The sequence below is a fragment of the Muntiacus reevesi genome, chromosome X, assembly GCF_963930625.1.
Source record: "Muntiacus reevesi chromosome X, mMunRee1.1, whole genome shotgun sequence".
Lineage (NCBI taxonomy): Eukaryota > Metazoa > Chordata > Mammalia > Artiodactyla > Cervidae > Muntiacus > Muntiacus reevesi.
In genome coordinates this window covers 90,483,001-90,507,276 of record NC_089271.1, presented here as the reverse complement: position 1 = coordinate 90,507,276, position 24,276 = coordinate 90,483,001, and the positions used below count along the sequence as shown (strand labels likewise).

The window sequence follows — 24,276 nt, the reverse complement described above, 5'->3', positions numbered from 1 at the left end:
TTAAACAATGTATAACATTCAGATAGAAGAGTGGAATAAAGGTATCGGGGGGGTCAAGAATATGATTTCATATTTCAAATATTTTGTTGTTCAGTTGCTCAGTCAGGTCCAACTCTGCGACCCTGTGGACTTCAGCACACCAGGCTTCCGTGTCCTTCACTATCTCCCAGAGATTGCGCAAAATCATGTCCATTGAGTCAGTGATGCCATCCAACAATCTCATCCTCTACTGCTCCCTTCTCCTGCCCTCAATCTTTCCCAACATCATCGCATCAGGTGGTCAAACTATTGGAGCTTCAGCATCAGTCCTGCCAATGAATATTCAGGGTTGATTTCATTTAGGGTTGACTGGTTTGATCTTCTGGCTGTCCAAGGGACTCTCAGGAGTCTTCTCCAGTACCACAGTTCAAAAGCATCAATTCTTTGGCTTTCAGCCTTCTTTATGGTCCAACTCTCACGTCCAAACATGACTATAGAGAAAACATAGCTTGGACTAGACGAACCTTTGTCGGCAGAGTGATGACTCTGCCTTTTAATAAGCTGTCTAGGTTTGTCATAGCTTTTCTTCCAAGGAGTCTTTTACTTCCATGGCTTCTGTTACCATCCACAGTGATTTTGAAGCTCAAGAAAATAAAATCTGTCACCGTTTCCATTTTTCCCCATCTATTTGCTATTAAGTAATGGGACTGGATGCCATGATCTTCATTTTCTTGAATACTGAGTTTATGCCAGCTTTCTCAGTCTCCTCTTTCACCTTCATCAAGAGGCTCTTTAGTTCTTCTTAGCTTTCTGCCATTAAGGTGGTGTCATTAGCATATCTGAGGTTATTAATATTTCTTCTGCCAATCTTGATTCCAGCTTGAGCTTCATCCAGCCTGGCATTTCACATGATGTACTCTGCATATAAGTTAAATAAGCAGGGTGACAAAATACAGCCTTGACATACTCCTTTCCCACTTTGGAACCAGTCCTTTGTTTCATGTCTGGTTCTAACTGTTGCTTCTTGACCTGCATACTGGTTTCTCAGGAGGCAGGTAAGGTGGTCTGGTATGCCCATCTCTTTCACATTTTCCAGTTTGTTGTGATCCACATAGTCAAAGGCTTTCATGTAGTCAATAAAGCAGATGTTTTTCTGGAATCCCTTTGCTATTTCTATTATCCAACAGATGTTAGCAATTTGATCTCTGGTCACTCTGCCTTTTCTAAATTCAGCTTGTATATCTGGAAGTTCCATCTCATGTACTATTGAAGCCCACCTTGAAGGATTTTGAGCATTACCTTGCTAACATGTGAAATGAGTGCAACTGTGTGGTAATTGGATATTCTTTGAAATATTTTAGATGTTTCAAATCCTAAAAGATGATGCTATTAAAGTATTGCAATACTCAATATGCCAGCAAATTTGGAAAACTCAGCAGTGGCCACAGGACTGGAAAAGATCAGTTTTCATTCTAATCTCAAGGAAGGTCAATGCCAAAGAATGTTCAAACTACTGCACAACTGAGCTCATTTTAGATGCTAGCAAGGTAATGCTCAAACTCCTTCAAGCTAGGCTTCAATAGTATGTGAATCAAGAAACTGCAGATGTATAAGCTAGATTTAGAAAAAGCAGAGGAACCAGAGATCATATGGCCAACATCTGCTGGATCATAGAAAAAGGAAGGGAATTCCAGAAAAACATCTGCTTCTGCTTCATTGACTACTTGAAAGACTTTAACTGTGTGGATCACAGCAAATTGTAGAAAATTCTGAAAGAGATGGGCATAGCAGACCACCTTACCTGCCTCCTGTGAAACATGTATGCAGGTCAAGAAGCAATAGTTAGGACTGGACATGGAACGATGGACTGGTTCCAAATAGGGAAAGGAGTACTTGAAGGTTGTATTTTGCCACCCTGCTTACTTAACTTATATGCAGTGTACACAATGTGAAATTCTGGGCTGGATGAAGCTCAAGCTGGAATCAAGATTGGCAGATGAAATATTAATAACCTCAGATATGCAGATGACACCATCCTAATGGCAGAAAGCAAAGAGGAACTAAAGAGTCTTTTGATGAAAATGAAAGGGGAGACTGAAAAAGTGGCTTAAAACTCAATGTTCAAAAAACAAAGATCATGACATCCAGTCCCATGACTTCATGGAAAATAGATGGGGAAAAAATGGAAACAGTGACAGATTCTATTTTCTTGAGCTCCAAAATCACTGTACACGGTGAGTGCAGCCATGAAAATAAAAGACACTTGCTCCTTGGAAGAAAAGCTATGACAAATCTAGACAGCTTATTAAAAAGCAGAGACATCACTTTGCCGACAAAGGTCCATATATTCCAAACTATGGTTTTTCCAGTAGTCATGTATGGATGTGAGAGTTGGACCATAAAGTACACTGAGCGCCAAAGAATTGATGCTTTCGAACTGTGTGCTGGAGAAGACCCTTGAGAGTCCCTTGGACAGTCAGGAGAGCAAACTAGTCAATCCTAAAGGAAATCAACCCTGAATATTCATTGAAAGGACTGATGCTGAAGCTGAAGCTCCAATACTTTGGCCACCTGATGCGAACAGCTGATTCATTGGTAAAGATCCTTATTTGGGGAAAGATTGAAGGCAGGAGGAGATGGGGGCAGCAGAGGATGAGATGGTTGGATGGACAAACTCAATGGACATGAGTGTGTGCAAGCTCTGGGAGACAGTGAAGGACAGGAAAGCCTGGCGTGTGCAGTCCATGGAGTCATGAAGAGTCAAATACAACTGAGCAACTGAACAACAACATGGATATGAAGGACAATAATTGAAAGCTTGGAATGAGGCTAACTCATAAATGACTTCATTGAGGCATTTAGACTTAATTCTGCATACAACAAGGGAAAAGAAGTGACTTAAAATAGGACTATGAATTGGGAATCAGTCGCAGGCAAAAGGCCATGAAGTTAAACCAGAAGTGTGCAGAAGGCATAGAAAGGAAGAAGCAAATATAAGAGGTGCATGTAAGCTAAGTCACATATGACGCTTTGCGACCCCATGGACTGTAGCCACAGCCTTGTCTAACTCAATGAAACCATGAATCATGCCATGTAGGCCACCCAAGATGGATGGGTCATGGTGGAGAGTTCTGACAAAATGTGGTCCACTGGAGAAGGGAATGGCAAACCACTTCAATATTCTTGACTTGAGAACCCCATGAACAGTATGAAAAGGCAAAAAGATATGACACTGAAAGATAAACTCCCCAGGTCAGTAGGTGTCCAATATGTTACTTGAGGAGAGTGGAGAAATAACTCCAGAAAGACGGAGTCAAAGCAAAAACAACACCCAGTTGTGGATGTGACTGGTGATGGAAGTAAAGTCTGATGCTGTAAAGAACAATATTGCATAGGAACCTGGAATGTTAGGTCCAAAATCAAGGCAAATTGGAAGTGGTCAAACAGGAGATGGCAAGAGTGAACATCGACATGCAAGGAATCAGTGAACCAAAATGAACTGGAATGGGTGAATTTAACTTAGATGACCATTAAATCTACTACTGTGGGCAAGAATCCCTTAGAAGAAATGGAGTAGCCATCACAGTCAACAAAAGAGTCCAAAATGCAGTTCTTGTGTGCAATCTCAAAAACGGCAGAATGATTTCTGCTCGTTGCCAAGGCAAACCATTCAATATCACAGTAATCCAAGTCTATGCCTCAACCAATAATGCTGAAGAAGCTGAAGCTGAACTGTTCTATGAAGACCTACAAGACCTTCTAGAACTAACACCCAAAAAAGATGTCCTTTTCATTATAGGGGACTGGAATGCAAAAGTAGGAACTCAAGAGATACTTGGAGTAACAGGCAAATTTGGCCTTGGAGTACAAAATGAAGCAAGGCAAATGCTAATAGAGTTTTGCCAAGAGAACACACTGGTCATAGCAAATGCCCTCTTCCAACAACATAAGAGAAGACTCTACATATGGACATCACCAGATGGTCAATAACAAAATCAGATTGATTATATTCTTTGCAGCCAAAGATGGAGAAGCTCTATACGGTCAGCAAAAACAAGACTGGGAATTGACTGTGGCTCAGATCATGAACTCTTTATTGCCAAATCAGACTAAAACTGAAGATAGTAAGGAAAACCACTAGATCATTCAGGTATGACCTAAATCAAATCCCTTACAATTACACAATGGAAGTGACAGATTCAAGGGATTAGTTGTGTTAGAGTGCCTGAAGAACTATGGACGGAGGTTCATGACATTGTCCAGGAGGCAGTGATCAAGACCATTCCCAAGAAATGAAATGAAAAAAGGCAAAATGGTTGTCTGAGGAGGCCATACAGATAGCTGAGAAAAGAAGAGAAGTGAAAGGCGAAGGAGAAAAGGAAAGATACACCCAACTGAATGCAGAGTTCCAAAGAATAGCAAGGAGAGATAAGAAAGCTTTCCTCAGTGATCAATGCAAAGAAATAGAGGAAAACAATAGAATGGGAAAGACTAGAGATCTCTTCAAGAAAATTTGAGAAACCAAGGGAAATTTTTATGCAAAGATGGGCACAATAAAGAACCAGAAATGGGAAAAAAAAAAAAGGAACCAGAAATGGTATGATCCTAACAGAAGCAGAAGATATTAAGAAGAGGTGGCAAGAATACACAGAAGAACTTTACAGAAAAGATCTTCATGACCCAGATAATCATGATGGTGTGATCACTTACCTAGAGCCAGACATCCTGGAATGTGAAGTCAAGGGGGCCTTAGAAAGCATCACTATGAACAAAGCTAATGAAGGTCATGGAATTCCAGTTGATCTATTTCAAATCCTGAAAGATGATGCTGTGAAAGTGCTGCACTCAGTATACCAGAAAATTTGGAAAACTCAGCAGTGGCCACAGGACCAGAAAATGTCAGTTTTCATTCCAATCCCAAAGAAAGGCAATGCCAAAAAATGCTCAAACTACCATACAATTCCACTCATCTCACACGCTAGCAAAGTAATGCTCAAAATTCCAAGCGAGGCTTCAACAGTACATGAACTGTGAACTTCCAGATGTTCAAGCTGGATTTAGAAAAGGCAGAGGAACTAGAGATCAAATTGCCAACATCCACTGGATCGTTGAAAAAGGAAGAGAGTTCCAGAAAAACATCTACTTCTGCTTTACTGACTTCGCCAAATCCTTTCACTGTGTGGATCACCAAAAAAATGTGGAAAATTCTTCAAGATGGGAATCCCAGACCATCTAACATGCCTCTTGAGAAATATGTATGCAGGTCAAGAAGCAACAGTTGGAACCAGACATGGAACAACAGACTGGTTCCAAATAGGAAAAGGAGTACATCAAGGGTGTGTATTGTCACGGTGCTTATTTAACTGCATCTCATGATGCAGTGTACATCATGAGAAACGCTGGGCTGGATGAAGAACAAGCTGGAATCAAGATTGCCAGGAGAAATATCAGTAACCTCAGATACTCAGATGACATCATCCTTATGGTAGAAAATGAAGAAGAACTAAAGAGCCTCTTGATGAAAGTGAAAGAGAGTGAAAAAGTTGGCTTAAAACTCAAGATTCAGAAAACTAAGATCATGGCATCCGGTCCTGTCACTTCATGGCAAATAGATGGGGAAACAATGGAAACAGTGACAGAATTTATTTTTGGGGGGCTCCAAAATCACTGCAGGTGGGGACTGCAACCACGAAGTTAAAAGACACTTGTTCCTTGGAAGAAAAGCTATGACCAAACTGTACAGCATATTAAAAAACAGAGACATTACTTTGCCAACAAAGGTCTGTCTAGTCAAAGTTATAGTTTTTCCAGTAATCATGTATGGATGTAAGAGTTGGACTATAAAGAAAGTTGAGTGCTGAAGAATCAATGTTTTTGAACTGTGGTGTTGGAGAAGACTCTTGAGAGTCCCTTGGACTGCAAGAAGATCAAGCTAGTCAACCCTAAAGGAAATCAGCCCTGAATATTAATTGGAAGGACTGATGCTGAAGCTCCACTACTTTGGCCACCTGATGCAGACAACTGGCTCCTTGGAAAAGACCTTGATGCTGGGAAAGATTGAAGGCAGGAGTAGAAGGGGATGGCAGAGGATGAGATTGTTGGATGGCATCAGCAACTCGATGGACCAGAGTTTGAGCAAGCTCTGGGAGTTTGGTGATGGACAGGGAAGCCTGGTGTTCTGCAGTCCATGGGGTTGCAAAGAGTCAGACACAACTGAACAGCTGAACTGAACTGAACTGAACTGTAGTCTGCCAGGCTCCTCTGTTCATTGGATTCTCTAGGCAAGAGTACTGGGGTGGGTTGCCATGTTCTCCAGGGGATCTTTCCGACCCAAGTATCAAACCTGCATTTCTTATGTCTCCTGCATTGGAAGGCGTGTTCTTTACCACTATCTATGGAAACTAAAGGGTATTATAGCCTGAGCTTAAAACTTGCCATGAATATGATAAGTCTTTAGATCTATTGCATGTAAGCTTAAGCAGTGCTGTTGCTGATGCAGGAGGTAGACCTCTGACCTTTTATCCAATTCACTCATCTACAATTACTTGTGAATAGCAAATTCTCATTTTGGGTATAATATAATGAATATGTTAACTTTAGTGAATCAAAAATTAAAACACACAAAAATCTAAAATTCAAAAAGAAGACATCAGAATGATGTTGCATATTAGAGTATACTTAAAAGGTCTACTTAAATAGCACACTTTCCTAATTCAAAGATGATTAAATCTACATTCGAAATTTCAGAAACAAACCTTCAGGTAAGAACCATTCTGAATTAGGGTTTCACATCAAATTCATAGGCACAGCTTCAAAATCAAACATGATGAACCAAAATAAAACTCTCTGTGGGTGGTCCCATCCACCCACAAGTCATTCTCATGATCAACCATGCTCGACAGGACAGGCTCAGATCCTTACACATAATGACTGTACAATGTCTTTTTAGTAAATAAGATGATTGATACAAAGGTCTTGTCATCTAGAATGATACTTATCAAGCTAACAGAGTTTTAGTGTAACATGAAGAGATTTTTTTTAATGAAGGAAAGAAGAAGGGAGGGAGGAAATAAAAAGAAAATATTCTTTGGCACTACTTCAAATCTATTTAAATCTCCAGGATTGAGGACCAAGAATCTGTGTTTGTAAATAGGATCCCTAAGTAATATCTTTAAGCAGCCAACCTAGTGATCCTTGTTGAGTCTTCCACCAAGCTAGTTCTCAATCCAGGCTGCACATTATAATCACCTTGGTTGTTTTCAGAACATACTAGTGCCCAGGCTCCATCCCAGACCAATTAACTCAAATCTCTGGGAGTGGTTCCCAGCCATGGTTTATTGCTTGTTTTGTTTTGTTTTTTTTTTTTTCAAAGTTTTGTGTGTGACTCTGTTGCACAGTCAAGGTTGAGAATCACTGCTATCTTTTTTAGCAGCCAAGTTTTTACTTCTTTATGTTGAACTGAAATCTGTTTTCCTACAGTAGGGGTTCTCAAACTTTAGTATGCATCAGAATCACCTGGAAAGTTTGTTTAAAGAGATTATTGGACCCCATTCCAGGATTTCTGATGCTATAGTCCCAGGATAGGGGCCCCAAGAATGTACATTTTAAAAAAAGTTCCCTAGTGATGCTGATGCTGCTGGTCCGGGGACCACACTTTGAGAATCACTATCTTAGAGCTTCCACTAGTCTTAGTTCTATTCCTTTAAGTCATTGTAAGCATATGCTTTCTTCTTAAATATTTTTAGAAAACCATTACATCTTTATTCCTTCCCTTCCTCTTGAGCCTATCTGTGAGCTGATCCCAGTTCTGTCATGCAGCATGATTTGTAGATCTTTAACTAGTTTGCCTAAATCCATGTCATTCATAAAGTGCAACACAAACAAAATCACCCTAATGTAGGTCACAATCAGAACAAACTAATAAAATGAAATCACCTTAATCTTTTAAACTGTGGTAAAAAAAACCCATATAACATAAATTTTACCACTATAATTTAACCATTATTCAGTGTACAGTTCACTAATATTAAGTATATTCTGCTCCTTATTTTGAATATTTCTTCTAGTAATTCAGCCTAAGATCGCTTTACCATCTTTGGGTGGTCACATCATACTGTTAACTCATGCTAATTTTTTACTAAAATACAAACTTCTTTTCCACCTGAAACTGAATAAACTCTGTACCTCCAGGACATAGTTATATAGATAGGAATTTTCCTGGACCCCCAAACAGATCCTGTATACATTCAGATTTATCTCAGGAGGATTGTGGAAGGTGGCTTTTTACTGTGGGCAATTACAAATGATGGGGTATTGTGTTTCAGAGGTCATGCCATACTACAAATTCTTAAGCTGCATTTCCCCAAATTTAACACAAATGTAATGATATCTACTTTCTAAAGGTGCTATGTGAGGCTTGGAGAAGTCAAGCAATTATCACAAAGTCACACAGCTAGTTAAGTGTCCAGAGTCAGGATTCAAACCTAAGTCTGCCCAAGATTTCCCTGAGAGCTGGCTCTTTTGTGTGTGTGTATGTGTGTGTGTGTTTCTTGCCTTTGTTTTTAATATGATTTATAAAGTTGCAAACTTATATAATGTTTAATAATGGCTGTTTTTTTTCATTTATTTTTATTAGTTGGAGGCTAATTACTCTACAATACTGTAGTGGGTTTTGTCATACATTGACATGAATCAGCCATGTATTTACATGTGTTCCCCATCCCGATCCCCCCTCCCACCTCCCTCTCTACCCAATCCCTCTGGGTCTTCCCAGTGCACCACGCCCGAGCACTTGTCTCATGCATCCAACCTGGGCTGGTGATCTGTTTCACCATAGATAATATACATGTTTCGATGCTGTTCTCTCGAAACATCCCACCCTCGCCTTCTCCCGAATCAGTTCTAATGAGATGGATGAAACTGGAGCCCATTATACAGAGTGAAGTAAGCCAGAAAGATAAAGAACATTACAGCATACTAACACATATATATAGAATTTAGAAAGATGGTAATGATAACCCTATATGCAAAACAGAAAAAGAGACACAGATGTACAGAGAGCTGGCTCTTAAAAAGACCAAAGTCTTGAATGAGAAACTTCCTTTCTAGGTTTGGCATATGTAAGAAACATATGTTTGATTCACACGGGATGCTAAATAAATATTCCTTTAGGCCCTACTTTACCCTGATCCCCACTCCTTGAGACATGATTTTGGGACATCCAGAAAAAAATGGCCTATACCCAGCTCTGAAAATAGATAAAACTGGTGACAGTACAGATGTTTTACACGGGGAAGGCCAACCTCAGGAAGCAGATGTTAAATTAGGGGTCAGGTGAGTAAATGACATTGGCTGTAAGGAAGATGGCTGAGAGAGGCACTAATGTTTACTGAGCAATCACTATGCCAGGAAATGAAGTGTTTTCTCAAAGAACTAGACTTCAAGAGCTGGTTCTGATAGGAAGCAGGACCAAGGTATAGCTGAAGAAACTTGGAAAGTTGTATTTTCCTCACTTTTCTTTTCTTCATTATACTCTCGCCATGTCTTTTTTAAACTGGTTAGAATAGGAAACAAGTGTATTTTTATTGGTTGATTGCTAAAATATGGGCGTATATCAATTTTTAATTCCAAAAGCAGTAAGACTGTAAAAAGCACTAGAAAGAGGAAGACTGTATTACAGACTTTACCCTGCGACTAACTAGCATATAACTAAGAACATACCACAGACATATCATGTATCAGGTTACCATTTCTGGAGTTTCTTTTGTACTTGACTATATCATGGGTTGATGGTCAAGGGAAAAGACTGCATTTTAGAATACATACAGAAGCAAAATTTTGGTGGGGTACTTACAGAAGGACCCAAATATCTTAGCTCTTTCCAAATAGTAAGCCTACCAGGAAAGCACAAAAGATGATTTGAAGTATTAAGCAGCTATTCAGTTCATACACACTTTACGGGTCTAAAACTTCAAAAGGTCCCAGTATTTCTTCCCCTAATCCTCCATTATTAGCATCTCCTTGTCTGTGTCCTAGCCCCAAAACTGGTTCTTTCTCAAATATTTCTTGGCAATACACACATATTTCTGAGTATAAGGTTTTAGTCATTATAGCTAGTGTCAGAAAGTAAATGTCTTCTTAGCAAACTGAAGTATTATTTTAGTTATAATTTAGGTATAAGTGGCTCAGTTTTCAATAACAAAGAATACACCAAATTCATGGCAGATGGTCCTGCATCTTTCAATCTAATTTGGTTGGAGAGCAAGGGTTAAAATATATATAAATAGCTTACATATTAGAATATCAAATGAAAAATACTGAATGCTGTGAAATGGGATTTCATCTTTTGTATGCAGCAAATAAGCTGCTTTAAACATAGATGGTAAACATCTCCCAGTTAATCTTAGGTATACTGTTTTAATATTCCTAACATAGCACTTCTGAGATGTTCTTCATTCCTTGACACATTTTGCCTGCTATCATAATACTGGAAAAAATATGCATCAATTTAGTCGCTCAGTCACGTCCGGCTCTTTGTGACCCCATGGACTGCAGCACACCAGACTTCCCTGTCCATTACCATCTCCTGGAGCCTGCTCAAACTCATGTCCATCAAGTCGGTGATGCCATTCAACCACCTCATCCTCTATCGTCCCCTTCTCCTCCTGCCTTCAATCTTTCCCAGCATCAGGGTCTTTTCCAAGGAGTCAGTTCTTCGCATCAGGTGGCCAAAGTATTGGAGCTTCAGCTTCAGCATCAGTCCTTCCAATGAGTATTCAGGGTGGATTTCTTTTAGGATTGACTAATTTGCTCCCCTGGCTGTCCAAGAGACTCTCAAGAGCCTTCTCCAATACCACATTTCAAAAGTATCAATTCTTCGGCACTCAGCTTTCTTTATAGTCCAACTCTCACATCCATACATGACTACTGGAAAAACCATAGCTTTGCAAGATTTATACTCTGAATCAAAGCACACCTTAGGCAGATTAGTAGTGAGATCTTAATGATACAGTGGCATATTCTCAAATATGGACTGGGATATAGTGTCTTTGAAGTATACAGGAATTTCTGATGCTGATACCATTTCTTTGTTTTAACATAAAACAAAAGCAATGGGGAATAAAGAAGTACTGTCAAAAACTTGGTTCAATATGGGAAGAGAACCTAAGTCTGATAATGGAGTGAGAGCTTAAACTCATAGGATATGGAAAAGATTAAGAATAACTTTTAAATATCTGTTATTTTCCAGAATCAGCAAGTTCTATAGAGTGTAGAAATATAGTCACATAACAAAAGTTTCAGTTTGGGGCAATGAAAAAGTTCTGGACATGGACAGTGGTGCAGGTTGCATAAGAATGTGAATGTCACTGAATTGCACACTTGAAAATGATCAAAATGGAACCCTTTATATTATGCATATGACAATAAAAGAAATTGAAAAAAAATTCAAATCACCCTTCTTCTCCCTGAACTATGGCATGAAAGGCAGCTGACAACCTGCAGAGCCAACCTGTCACTCAAGAAACTGCATAAACAAGTAATAAACCTTTGTTTTGCTAGCAGTAGTGTGCCTGCATGCTAAGTCACTTCAGTCGTGTCCAACTCTTTGTGACCCCTATGGCATGCAGCTCGCATGTAGCTCTGTCCATGGATTCTCCATGTAATAAGAGTAGAGTGGATTGCCAGGCCCTCCTCCAGGGGAATCTTCCTGACCCAGGGATTGAACCCATGTCTCTTATGTCTTCTGCATTGGCAGATGGGTGCTTTACCATTAGTGCCACAAGTGTAGTGTAGTGTTAGTCGCTCCGTGTCAGACTCTTTGCGACACATGGACTGAAGCCTGCCAGGTTCCTCTGTCCATGGGGCTCTCCAGGCAAGAATACTGGATTGGGTTCCCATTCTCTTCTTCAGGGAATATTCCCAATCCAGGGACTAAACCTGGGTTTTCTGCACTGCAGGCAGATTCTTGACCTAAATGATCTTCTACTGAATAACATTTAAGAAGGCTATTTTAAATGAAAGAGTGATTTTATGACAAATTATAAATGGGATCTTATAAAAAAGAGTTCATGTATTTGATGCTCCTACAGTTTGATTATATTTATGTATAGTTGTAGCCTTTGGTTACAGAATGAATCAACCAATTTTCTATTAATGAATGTGCCTAATATCTTTACTTCCTTCCTACAAGGAATATTTACATGACTTGAGAAAATAAAACTTTCATAATAACTTGGGATGGGAGAAAAAACTATGGCCTACAGTATTGCTGCTGCTACTGCTGCTGCTAAATCGCTTCAGTTGTGTCCGACTCTGTGAGACCCCATAGACGGCAGCCTACCAGGCTCCCCCGTCCCTGGGATTCTCCAGGCAAGAACACTGGAGTGGGTTGCCATTTCCTTCTCCAATGCATCAAAGTGAAAATTGAAAGTGAAGTTGCCCAGCCATATCCAACTCTGCCTCTTCGTGACCCCGTGGACTGCAGCCTACCAGGCTCCTCTGTCCATGGGATTTTCCAGGCAACAGTACTGGAGTGGGGTGCCACTGCCTTCTCTGATGATGAACCTAGATAGCATATTAAAAAGCAGAGACATCACTCTGCTGACCAAAGTCCATAGTAACAAAGGTGTGCTGACAAAGGTTTTTCCAGTAGTCATGTATGGATATGACAGCTGGACCATAAAGAAGGCTGAGCACCGAAGAATTGATGCTTTCAAACTGTGGTGCTGGAGAACACTCTTGAGAATCCCTTGGACAGCAAGGAGATCAAATCAGTTAATCCTAAAGGAAGTCAACCCTGAATATTCTTTGGAAGGATGATGCTGAAGCTGAAGCTCCAATACTTTGGCCACAAAATGCCAAGAGCTGACTCATTGGAAAAGAATGTAATTTTGGGAAAGATTGAGAGCAGGAGGAAAAGGGGGCAGCAGAGGATGAGATGGTTGGATGGCATAACTGACTCAATGGACATGAGTTTGAGCAAACTCTGGAAGACAGTGAAGGACAGGGAAGCCTGGTGTCCAGGGGTCACAGAGTCAGACAGGGCTTAGCAACTGAACACCACCATAATGTGATTATAAGTTTATGCTTATTCAAATTAGGTGACTCTAATTTATAATTGGCTATATTTACTTAAATGAATCTTACTTGCATTTGTTACATGACAATTAGATTTAGTTGTACAAAACATCAAATTTCCTCAAGATAATTCATCAAATGTTTACGGCAAGAACTAGCTACTAACTGTTTTAATGCTTTGCTGAAGTAAGAATTTCATAGTCAAAAAAAAAAAAAGAATTTCATAGTCCAGTTGATCCTGATGCAAAAAAAAAAAACAAACAAACAAACAAAAAAAAAACCCAGCATTGTAAAGAATGCCTTGTATGTTCTATTTTAATAGGGACAAGAATGCAGCAAACCTCAGAAGGGTTGACTGCAATACTATGAACATATATCTCATTCTTAAGTCACAGATTTGAAATCGGGAGCCATCAAGAAAGCTAAGAAGTAAACATTTTAATTCTACCGGGAGTATATGCACTATATTCTCCATGACTGTACCTTTAGAAATAATCTTTCTCAAACATTCTTGATTAAAACGTATTTTTAAGGAATAGCTGACTTGATCTTTGCAATCTTTAAATACCATCATTATCTTAGGACAGAATGAGCAGAGCTCAACACTAAGTTGTAGGACACTAGGCAACTGAAGTTAACCTTGCTGAGTTTTTTTTTTTTTTTTGGATTGCCAAGGAGTTTTAACTCTTTATTTCCCTAAAGGGCACATTCCATTTAAGGAGTTTTCAGATAGATTAATTGTGCCAGAAATGCAGATCTGTACCTGTCAGCATTATGAACACTCATAGCTATATGCTATCTAGTACCTTTACTTTCTCAGATTATAAAATTAGTACCTGACCTATGAATTTGGCAAGATTTATTTACACAGATTATCACAATAAAAAAAAATTAAGGCTTTCTCAAGGCATATTAACAATTACAAAATGTAATGGAATTTACAAAATAATTGGGAGTACTTGTTATATGTTTAATATTTATTGAATATTAAAACTAAATTCTTGACCTTCAAAATCACAAGCTAGCTCAGCAGTCATGCTTATGAAGTTAGAAACTGAATTCAAGTCCTAACTTCATTAATTTACTTGATCCATGAGAACTACTTTGCATCAGAAAGTCACCATGCCCCTCATTCCAACAGGTTAGTAAATGTGAATGGCTCTGCAAGATTGGTTTCAGGTGGAAAAGAATCAAAGTTAATATCATAACAGATATATGTGATGAATAAAACATTAATAGATGTTTATAAATCTAGATGCTTAGTCAATATTTTCACATATTGACACTTAATAAGGCAAAGGATTGGAAACTTAGAAATGGTCATTAACCTCTCTCCAGATATCCCCACCCTGCCAAAAGCAGAGAATTAAAAATTAATTCCAACAGTTGGCTAATTATTCTTCCTTAGTACCAACATTAGATGTATCATATGATTTGCTTTAGTGTGCCTATAATATTTGAGACAATGTGGGCAAAGTACAGATTTACAATGAATAATGGCACAGTCTTGACAGCTTTAGAAGTCTGACTAGTTGCACTTAAAACTGTCTTTCCCCCAATTATTTTATTTTTACTTTATAATTTTACTATCAAGCACTACTATTGAGCTCTGCAATATAGCTACGTCTAGTTTGCCTGTATATTCTGGGCACTGAGCCAAACGTTCGGTGCAGGTGCACACATGCATGCGTGCACACACACACACACGGCATTCAATAAATTATTCCTGAATAAATTAAAGAAAGGTTATTAACTAGGTTTTCTCATGCTGGACTTGAAACTTTACTTAAGAACATTAAGACAAAGGAAAGCCTTGTTAGGTAATTGCTATGCAAACAGATCATTAAGTAAAATGCCAGGATGTCCTACTAACACATATATATGCAATTTAAAAAGATGGTAACGATAACCCTATATGCAGGACAGAAAAAGAGACACAGGTATATAGAACAGACTTTTGGACTATGTGAGAGAAGGCGAGGGTAGGATGATCTGAGAGAATAGCATTGAAACATGTATATTATCAAGTGTGAAACAGATCGCCAGCCCAGGTTGGATGCAAGTGCTCAGGGCTGGTGCATTGGGAAGACCCAAAGGGATGGGATGGGGAGGAGGGGATCAGGATGAGGAACACATGTAAATCCATGGCTGATTCATGTCAATGTATGGCAAAAACCACTACAATATTGTAAAGTAAGTAGCCTCCAACTAATAAAAATAATTTTAAAAAACCCAGAATCTATTTAATAATTTCTTTTGCTTAAAAGGAAGAGGGAAATACACAAGAGGGTTTCTGTTTATTTTCGTTTAGATAATTTTACTATGATCACATGGTAACATCAATACTGGATGAAAACTCAGTTTTGAGCCATTATACATTTTTGAAAAAACTTCACTGAATGAAATATGAAGGGTCCTAGAAAATCTCATGACTTGCCCCTCTCCGTGAATTTGTTTCTTGTGTTTTTTTTTTCATACGTGTTCACTTGGCATTTCATTTACTTGTTGATTTGTTTTTAAGCTGATTGTCCAATTTCCCACTTGTAACCTTTCAAAGCTTCTAATCTTCCCTGCTTAGCAATTTCTAATCTCCACTGACATTTGCTCATTACCAACCCCAAGACAGATGAAAGCCTCAGGAGTATTGACTATAGTTGAAAATGTATCAGCAAGTGTTTCATCAAGTAACTTTTAATGGTCCTGTCTGTAGTGGATTTGTAATAATCTGAATCTTGACAATTATTTGCAACTTGTTAGTCATCTTCTAACTAGGACTTAAAAAACAAAACAAGCAAAAGATAGTGGCACACCACCAAGAAACATTTTTCTCTCCTCTCCTTTATCCACTATCATAATTGGTAACAATTAATGGCCTCTACAAATATCTAAACAAAAATAACTTGATACCTAAATAGCATTTTGGACAGTGTACTATATTAACTAGGTATCATTTGTTAAGTGAAAAGTCAGGAGTTTTGGTTTGCACTGAACAGTTAATGAAGAATATTTACCCAAAATGAAATGGTAAGAGATAATTTTTAGGTAGCAATTATATTTGGTTTCTCATATCCTAGTAAACTGTATCAACACTAACAACACAGATTGTATTACTCACTGAATGTCAGGTCATAAATATTGGTCAAGTTTTCTATAGTTTATGAACCACTGTTCTAGTGCACAGCCATGGAAATGCTATTGAAAGAGTATCAATGCAGAACTGCAAAACCACAGTTCATACTTTCAGATTTGAAATTGAGCTAGAGTTTGACTAGTTCAATACCTGTATTTCATAAATGTCAGGACCCAAATCCAGGAAGCTTGAGATCTATTCAGGGTCAGAAAAATCTAGCAGATAAACTAACACCAGAACCTAGATTCAGCAGACTCCTATTTTAGGGCTCTCCTCATTTTTACCAGCTAGCAGTAGTATAGACAGGGTATTGCCACTACTTTCTGAATTTGTAACTCTTAAAGCCATTAATACCTGCATATATTCAAAGATACTGCAACCATGTCAGTCACAGAACCAGGCAAAAAGCCATCTTTTCCATAAGATGCTGGTCCTAAACCTTACTGTGAAAAGGCCATGTGAGTCAAACTGAAATGTGATCTTGACTCCTGAAAAACTGTTCTCTCCTTCGTGTTGGTTATAGACAGAAAACTTTGGTATGAAAACAAAAATTCCAGGAGGCTTCATGCTTTCATCCCTGAGCAACTGTGTTTAAGTCCAGGATTACTGAAGACACTAAATAAAAGTCTTTCAAAAAGCTGTCTTCAGTAAAAGAGATCATAAATTAAAAAACCCCATCATATACAGTGTATTTCTAACTTCTATATTTAGTAAGTGCCATTTATGTAATGTGCCTATGACAAACATTGTAAGGGATTTTCTTCTGCTTTGCCATTCCTCCAAACTGAAAGATGTCATAGGTTATGGGATACATCATTTAAGAATGTGAAAATTATTTTTATGGAATACTTTTATTTTTACTTCTAGGAAAAAGTAACTTAGATTATTTTACTCTATTTGGGGGTCCACGATCTTTCACTTCAGAGGCAAATTAGCAGCGTACGGTAACACAGAATATACTGGAAATTAATAACGAAATTTACAATGGCAAAATGCTTTACAGAGATCTTCTGCGGTGGACTCGGTCTCACCCAGATAAGAAGCATTTCCAAAACTGCTTTAAAACACATTTCAATGGCAAATTTTACAGTTTGCTATTAGTAGGCTGTTCACAAATATATAGTACTTTGTGTGAACTAAATACTACTTCGACTGAAATCGTCAAGAAATATCTTATGTTAGGAGTAATGTGTGTTGGTATGTACATTATTTATTAAAGCTAAAACCACCTTAAAGATGGGCACGAAAACCTTGCTTTGGAAGGTTACACCCTCAAATAGCCAAAGGAAATTCTGAAATCTGTGCCTCTGCCACTCTTCTTTCCCCGGTACAACCCCCTCCACCAGACCCTAAGACTCTAAAATCCAACCGATCCTACCTTAAAGCTCAACATACACCCTAACCTCCCCAAATGTCTAATCTCGTCTCTCCTTAAATACACTACTCAAAGTTTCTACACTGAAGGATGCTGAATTTCCCCAAAGGGAAATTTCCTCCCTCTCGTTTCTTTGGCCGTTTCTCTCTCATCTCTGGCCCCTCTCGCCATCAGTCCCCCTTCCCTTTCCCTGACCTTCTAGTTCCAGCGCACTTTTCTACCTTGCCCTCTCTCCTTTCACCAAATCACACCTCGGATTCCTAGAGAGAGCACACTAAAGCGCCCTGGCTGGGAGAGAAATTAAGTGGTTGTTTTTTTTTTTTTTTTTTCTTCCCTTCGAAGTCCTGGCTTGTGAGTACCTGCAGTTCCTTTTCCTGGGGGCCCCCATCCTTTTCTGACAGGAGGTAGGGAAGCCCCTCTCTGCTTCGTCCCTCTGGCACACTCGGGGCTACGACGTCGGGGCGGGGCGGGGCGAGCTTGGCCTTTACTGCGCCACAGCAGGTGGGAGGTGGGGCGGTAGCGAACCGCGCCCAGTCCGCTCTGGGGCAGGCAGAAGAGAGGCAGCAAAGGAGATTGGGCCTCCCCCACACCCCGGGACGGGAACTCACCTTCTTTCAGGCAAGGGCGGGTGTCTACTTTAAAACTACTGCCCCCCCTCCCCGCCGCCGCCATAGTGGAGCCGCCAAAGCCGCCAAAGCCGCCGCCGCCGCCGCCACAGTCACCGGCAGGCGGGCAGGCAGGCGTGGAGGTGGCTGAGGAGGCAGGCACAATCGCTGCCGCCGCCCCCGCCGCCGCCGCGCAGGCGGTGGCGGTGGAGGAGGAGGAGGAGGAGGCGACAGAGACGGTAGCTTCCTGAGGGGAAGACTCCGCTGTCAGCTGTGTGACAGCGCTCGGCGCCGCCGCCATCGCAGCGAGGCGCTGACAGTTGCTCTCGCGCCTCACTCCTGCCAAGCTCCTCTTGCCCCGCCTCCCGTTGAGCCCCGCCCCTTAGTTTCAGCTCGAGCCTCTTTCTCGCTCCTCTCCACCAATAGGAACGCTTCAGACCCGCGGGCCACCCCCTCCCTTCCCCCCACGGCTTGGCGTCACCAACCTCCATTTGGAGGGGAAGCGAAGGCGGCCAAGGGCAAAGGGCAAAAAGCGCGGGATGTAAAAGCACGTGGTCTTAACACTGTGATGTCTCTTCCGTTGGAGGAGCTAATCTAAAACCAATTTAAGGAAAAGAATGTCTGGAAACCAATTTATTCCATCACCAAAATCGCTCAGAAAGGTATCTTCTCCCACCTTTCTTATAGCCCTCAGTGAACAGAAAAATAGCAGAAGCCTTGGTCATAATGCATTTTCATCACAAGCGCTAAAGTTCTGCTTAACTATGGATCTACCCATCTAAATTACAATTAAAAAACTGGAACTCCAGGACCCAACAATAAAACTAGAATATTACTTATTTGAATCTCCTCACCATCTTTCCCCCAAATTCCAAAGAAACAATTATCTTGATTCATATTAGTTGTTATTCCCATATTCTTTTTACATATGTTACAGTACATAGATATATGCCTAAACCATGTTGTTTAGTTTTGTTTTCAAATTTGACAAAAATTTAGGTATTTTTCTAGGTAGCATTTTGGGGCTTGTTACTTTCGCTAAAATTTTATTTCTGAAATTCATCCATGTACTGTCAATGCTGTAAAATATCTATCCATTTCTCTGTTGATGGGTGTGTGTCATGGTGCATCTGTGCAAAAGTTTCTCTTGGGTATACTGTCCTTTGCATTTTCACTTCCACAGCCGTATTTCAAATCCTCATTGTCTCTTGTCAGAACTGTAAAACTATAAAATTTGCCTCACTGGTCTCCTTTCCTCTGATCTCAAGTCCTCCAATCTATTTCCATATTCCTGCCATTTATTACTGACCCACCTTTGCTTGTTAGACAGTCAAAGGACACAGTTTTGCACTATTAGTCTCCCCCCTCACTTCCTATTCTGATCCCCTTCCACTGTCCCTACCTCCCCCCACTGCGTTTATTTAGCAGTATTAAAATCTTCTTACAGATTCCTATAAAAGCTGTTATTTCATGATGTAAGGCTATTGTATATATTGCGTCTTCTTGAAATGTCCCCTTCCCCTGTAATTAGGCATCTTCTTACTGAATCCCTATACACCCCTTGAAATCCAAATAATATATCACTTGCTTCCTGTTCCTACTTAGCCTTAATTCCACCCTCTTCTGTGCTATACCTATATCATATGCGTATTTTGATTGTGTGCCTCTCTTCTCCATAGACTGGGACCATTTTGAAACAAAAGACAGCTTATTTCTGATTTCTCATGATCCAGCACAGTGAAGTCCTAGGCAAAGGTCAAAAATCAATGGTCCCTAAGCCTAGGCCCCTAAGTCCTTAGGTCTGGCCCACAGATGTGTTTTAACTGCACAGTTATTTATTTACTTCCCTGTCAACATTTGAAACATTTGGCATTTCATACAAAAGAAAAAAAAATATCTTAGAAACATTTGAAGATTTGGCAGTATTTGTTGTGCATTCCTAACTGCCAACAATTGGCGGGAGCTGAATAGTAAACTCAGAGACTTGGAGTGCTAGGCTCTTAAGGACATTTTTATGTTGTTTTTGTGGTTCAATAATTTACCCAAGATTACCTGAGTCACTGGGTTTTTCTAATGTTCTTTCTTGTCCCTCTCTAAGTTAGTGCAGCCTTTACTCATTGAAGAAATTACTGGAAAGATCACACACAAGAAATATTCCACTGAAACAGCCAGTAGGACAAGGCATGCATAAAAGAGTGTAGCTTATCCCTTCTAGTATGGGAGGGAGAATCCCTCAAAAACATTGTTTCTCAAAATATGAATCACAGTTCATATATAACTGTATAAGAACTATTCAATAAGAATCTGGGGAGTGTGCATCCCTCAGGATTCAGTCAGCAAAAGAGAAATTGCATTAGGTATTTCAAACAGAAATTATTTAACATAGAGAATCAGATATTTAAAAAAATCAGGAAGGTTAGAGGAATAAAACTCAAAGGACTTTTCCAGATATTGTCAACTAGTATTGAACAGTCTTTCCATCCTCTTCTGTGTTCTCCTCTGTGTTGCAGAAGCTGGAAGCCTATGAATTACATTTCCCAGACTTTTTGGTCAGCAGGATTCTGAATATGGTTTAGGATTCTGAATATGGTTTAGGTCTCACCAGTGGTACACATTTTAGAATAGAATGGAGGGCATTCTTTATATTCACTCAAATAGATGTAAAACATGAGTTTTTGTAGTGGTCTCAACATTCTTCTGCACAACTTATACCCAGCTTATACAGGCTTTGGAGGACCTGTAAGGTTAGCAGTGATTTACTTGAACCTGCTGACCTCTGTGTGGTAGTTACAATTTTCTGTCTTTGGACTATGCTGCTGCTTCTGCTAAGTCGCTTGAGTCGTCTCCGACTCTGTGCGACCCCATAGACAGAAGCCCATCAGGCTCCTCTGTCCCTGGGATTCTCCAGGCAAGAACACTGGAGTGGGTTTCCATTTCCTTCTCCAATTCTACAGTGAAGTGAAAGGGAAATCACTCAGTCATGTCTGACTCTTAGCGACCCCATGGACTGCAGCCTACCAGGCTCCTCCATCCGTGGGATTTTCCAGGCAAGAGTACTGGATTGGGCTATAGCAGCCAACAAATACTAATTAAGATACAGTTACTTCTTCCTTCTTAGGCTCAATGGAAACATTTGTGTTTTGTCTTCTGTTCAATCAAACAGTATAAAGAGGGTAGAAAATATTGCATGACATAAAAGAAAGTAGTTAATTTTCTCCCCATTCCCCAACTCCATTTGGTGACATGCCAAATGCCACCGAATCTGAGTAATACACTATGAGAATAAGCACCTACTTTCCTGTCTTCCTCTACACTTCTCATTGTTCTCTATGACTGTAATGCTATTAAGTGAATGGCAAGATAATTTCTTTCACAAGAGAGAGGAGGTGGACTGTAGCAAAGAGTAACAGTTAATGAAAGCCTCCTATGGGCTAGACTTTTCCATAATTTCCCAGTCATCTCACAACAGTGATGTTGAATTGGGCTCATTAACCTCATTTAAAGAATGCACTCAGATTCATGGATATAACTAACTTTTCCCTGGTTTTCAATTTAGTGATTGAAATGGTCTGCTTATATCACTGGACCACAGGGAGGGGGACAGTATTGGCTGAACTGAGTTTTAACTACTGACTCCTAAAATCACAGAAAGAAAATGGGAGTGAGGGGTGTGTGGAAGCGGGTCTAACATGTAGGTCAGAGTTGCCAAAAAGAAATAAAGGAGTGTATCTTTGAATATTTGAGAAATCAATAAGGAAAAGCATACCAATAGTTATTTCACTATTTCTATGGTGAAACGTAATATGCTTTGGAATAATATGGGGAAATTAAAAATTCCATTGCCAAACACAATACACTTAAAGATATCAGAAAATGGAAGAAATAATTAGAATATAATTTAGTGGCATATAACTAATGTGATTTACATAAAAATGAACATGACTAAGTAGAACAGTAATATTCAAATTTATCAACAAATAAAAGTGAAAAACAATTGCAATCAAATATTCAAAGTTGCTCAGTACCAGTAAATTAAAGGAAAGCAAATAGACACATTGATATTTACAAATAAGAAAGACATAAAATAGCATGTATAATGTAACAAAGCTTCAAACAAAAATATATGCATATGAATATACAGATATAACAATTGAATTATGTACAAACACACATTCAATGTATCTGCAGAATACTAGAAGTATTTTAGATTTCTCCATTGTTGAAGCAGTAATATAGATAAAATTATGACAGCACAAGATGTATCTCATTAAGAACTGATATTATATGACCCAATCCAAAAATGGGCCAAAGAACTAAACAGACATTTCTCCAAAGAAGACATACAGATGGCTAACAAACACATGAAAAGATGCTCAACATCACTCATTATCAGAGAAATGCAAATCAAAGCCACAATGTGGTACCATCTCATACTGGTCAGAATGGCTGCTATCAAAAAGTCTACCAACAATAAATGCTGGAGAGGGTGTGGAGAAAAGGGAACCCTCTTACACTGTTGGTGGGAATGCAAACTAGTACAGCCACTATCTCCACAGTGTGGAGATTCCTTAAAAAATTGCCATACGACCCAGCAATCCCACTGCTGGGCATACACACTGAGAAAACCAGAATAGAAAGAGATGTGAATACCCCAATGTTCATTGCCACACTGTTTACAGTAGCTAGGACATGGAAGCAACCTAGATGTCCATCAGCAGATGAATGGATAAGGAAGCTGTGGTACATATACACCATGGAATATTACTCAGCTATTAAAAAGAACACATTTGAATCAGTTCTAATGAGGTGGATGAAACTGGAGCCTATTATACAGAGTGAAGTAAGTCAGAAAGAAAAATACCAATACAGTATATTAACGCATATATATGGAATTTAGAAAGATGGTAATGACGGCCCTATATGTGAGACAACAAAAGAGACACACATATAAAGAACAGACTTTTGGACTCTGTGGAAGAAGGCGAGGGTGGGATGATTTGAGAGAATAGCATTGAAACATGTATATTACCATATGTGAAATAGATGACCAGTCCAATTTCAATGCATGAACAGGGCACTCAAAGCTGCTGTACTGTGACAACCCAGAGGGATGGGATGGGGAGGGAGGTGGGAGGGGGACTCTGGTTGGGGGAGCCACATGTACCCCTGTGACTGATTCATGTCAATGTATGGCAAAAACCACTACAATATTGTTAAGTAGACTCCAATTAAAATAAATTAATTAAAAAAAAAGAATTGATGTTATGGAATTATATTTTTATTAACATGAAAGTTGTCAAATACCCATACAGTTAAATGAAAAGGAAGTCATACAGAGACTTTACAGAAAATATATCTGTGTATATCTAATGTCTTGGTCTCAGAGTATACACTTTTGTGTATTCTCATTCTTGTTCTCTGCTCCTTACCCCCATCACATAGATGCATACACACACACACACACACACACACACACACACACACAGAACATTCTTATCAGCCTAGAGAGGGTCTGAGAGGAACATCCTACCATGTGACTTAGTGTCCAGATATGTAGCAGAATCACACAATGCTCGTTATGTTACAAAAACATCTAGAAAATTTCAGAAGATTCTCACTGTTTGAGACCTATAGGGAAGTGTTTTCCTAAACCTGAGTTTATCTTGTATGATTGGTTAAGGGAGAAGCAGCTTTAGTGTTGGTCACAGAACCACTCAATGGAGTTTGGAATCAGGGACAAATTTCAGCACCCCATCTTCACTTGTTTCCTGTGTTTTCCTGACTTCTGATTTTTACATTTTATGTTATCCATCCTCTTTACATTACCATGCCGCTCTTGCTTTAAGAGACATCAACTGCCCTCTTAGGTCCTATTTAGAGTTGTTCTTTCAGCTGTAGACTTCTCAGGATTAAAATGACAATGGAGTTAAATAAAAGTAATTGTGTAAGTAATATTAATAGTGTATGCTAGCAAATTTTTAAATTTTAATACTAATCTTACCAGCCAGCCGATAGTTGTTTTCTGGATGTAAAGAATGTCAGAATAAATGTCACTGTTAGCCATTTTTTGTTATTATTAAAAGGTGTATTCCATGTGGGCACTTAAAAAA

The 24,276-nt window shown here is 39.3% G+C and overlaps 1 protein-coding gene across 4 annotated transcripts in view; it reads right to left on the bottom strand.

The window, feature by feature from the left end:
• The window catches only part of ZMAT1 (zinc finger matrin-type 1), a 40,910-nt gene extending 22,443 nt beyond the window's left edge, over nt 1-18,467 (bottom strand). For all 4 annotated transcript variants that reach the window (XM_065915425.1, XM_065915427.1, XM_065915426.1 and 1 more), the window contains exon 1: nt 18,170-18,467. In XM_065915425.1, coding sequence (XP_065771497.1) covers nt 18,170-18,467 — 298 coding nt within the window. The remainder of the gene's footprint in view (nt 1-18,169) is intronic.
• Nucleotides 18,468-24,276: the final 5,809 nt, after the last annotated feature.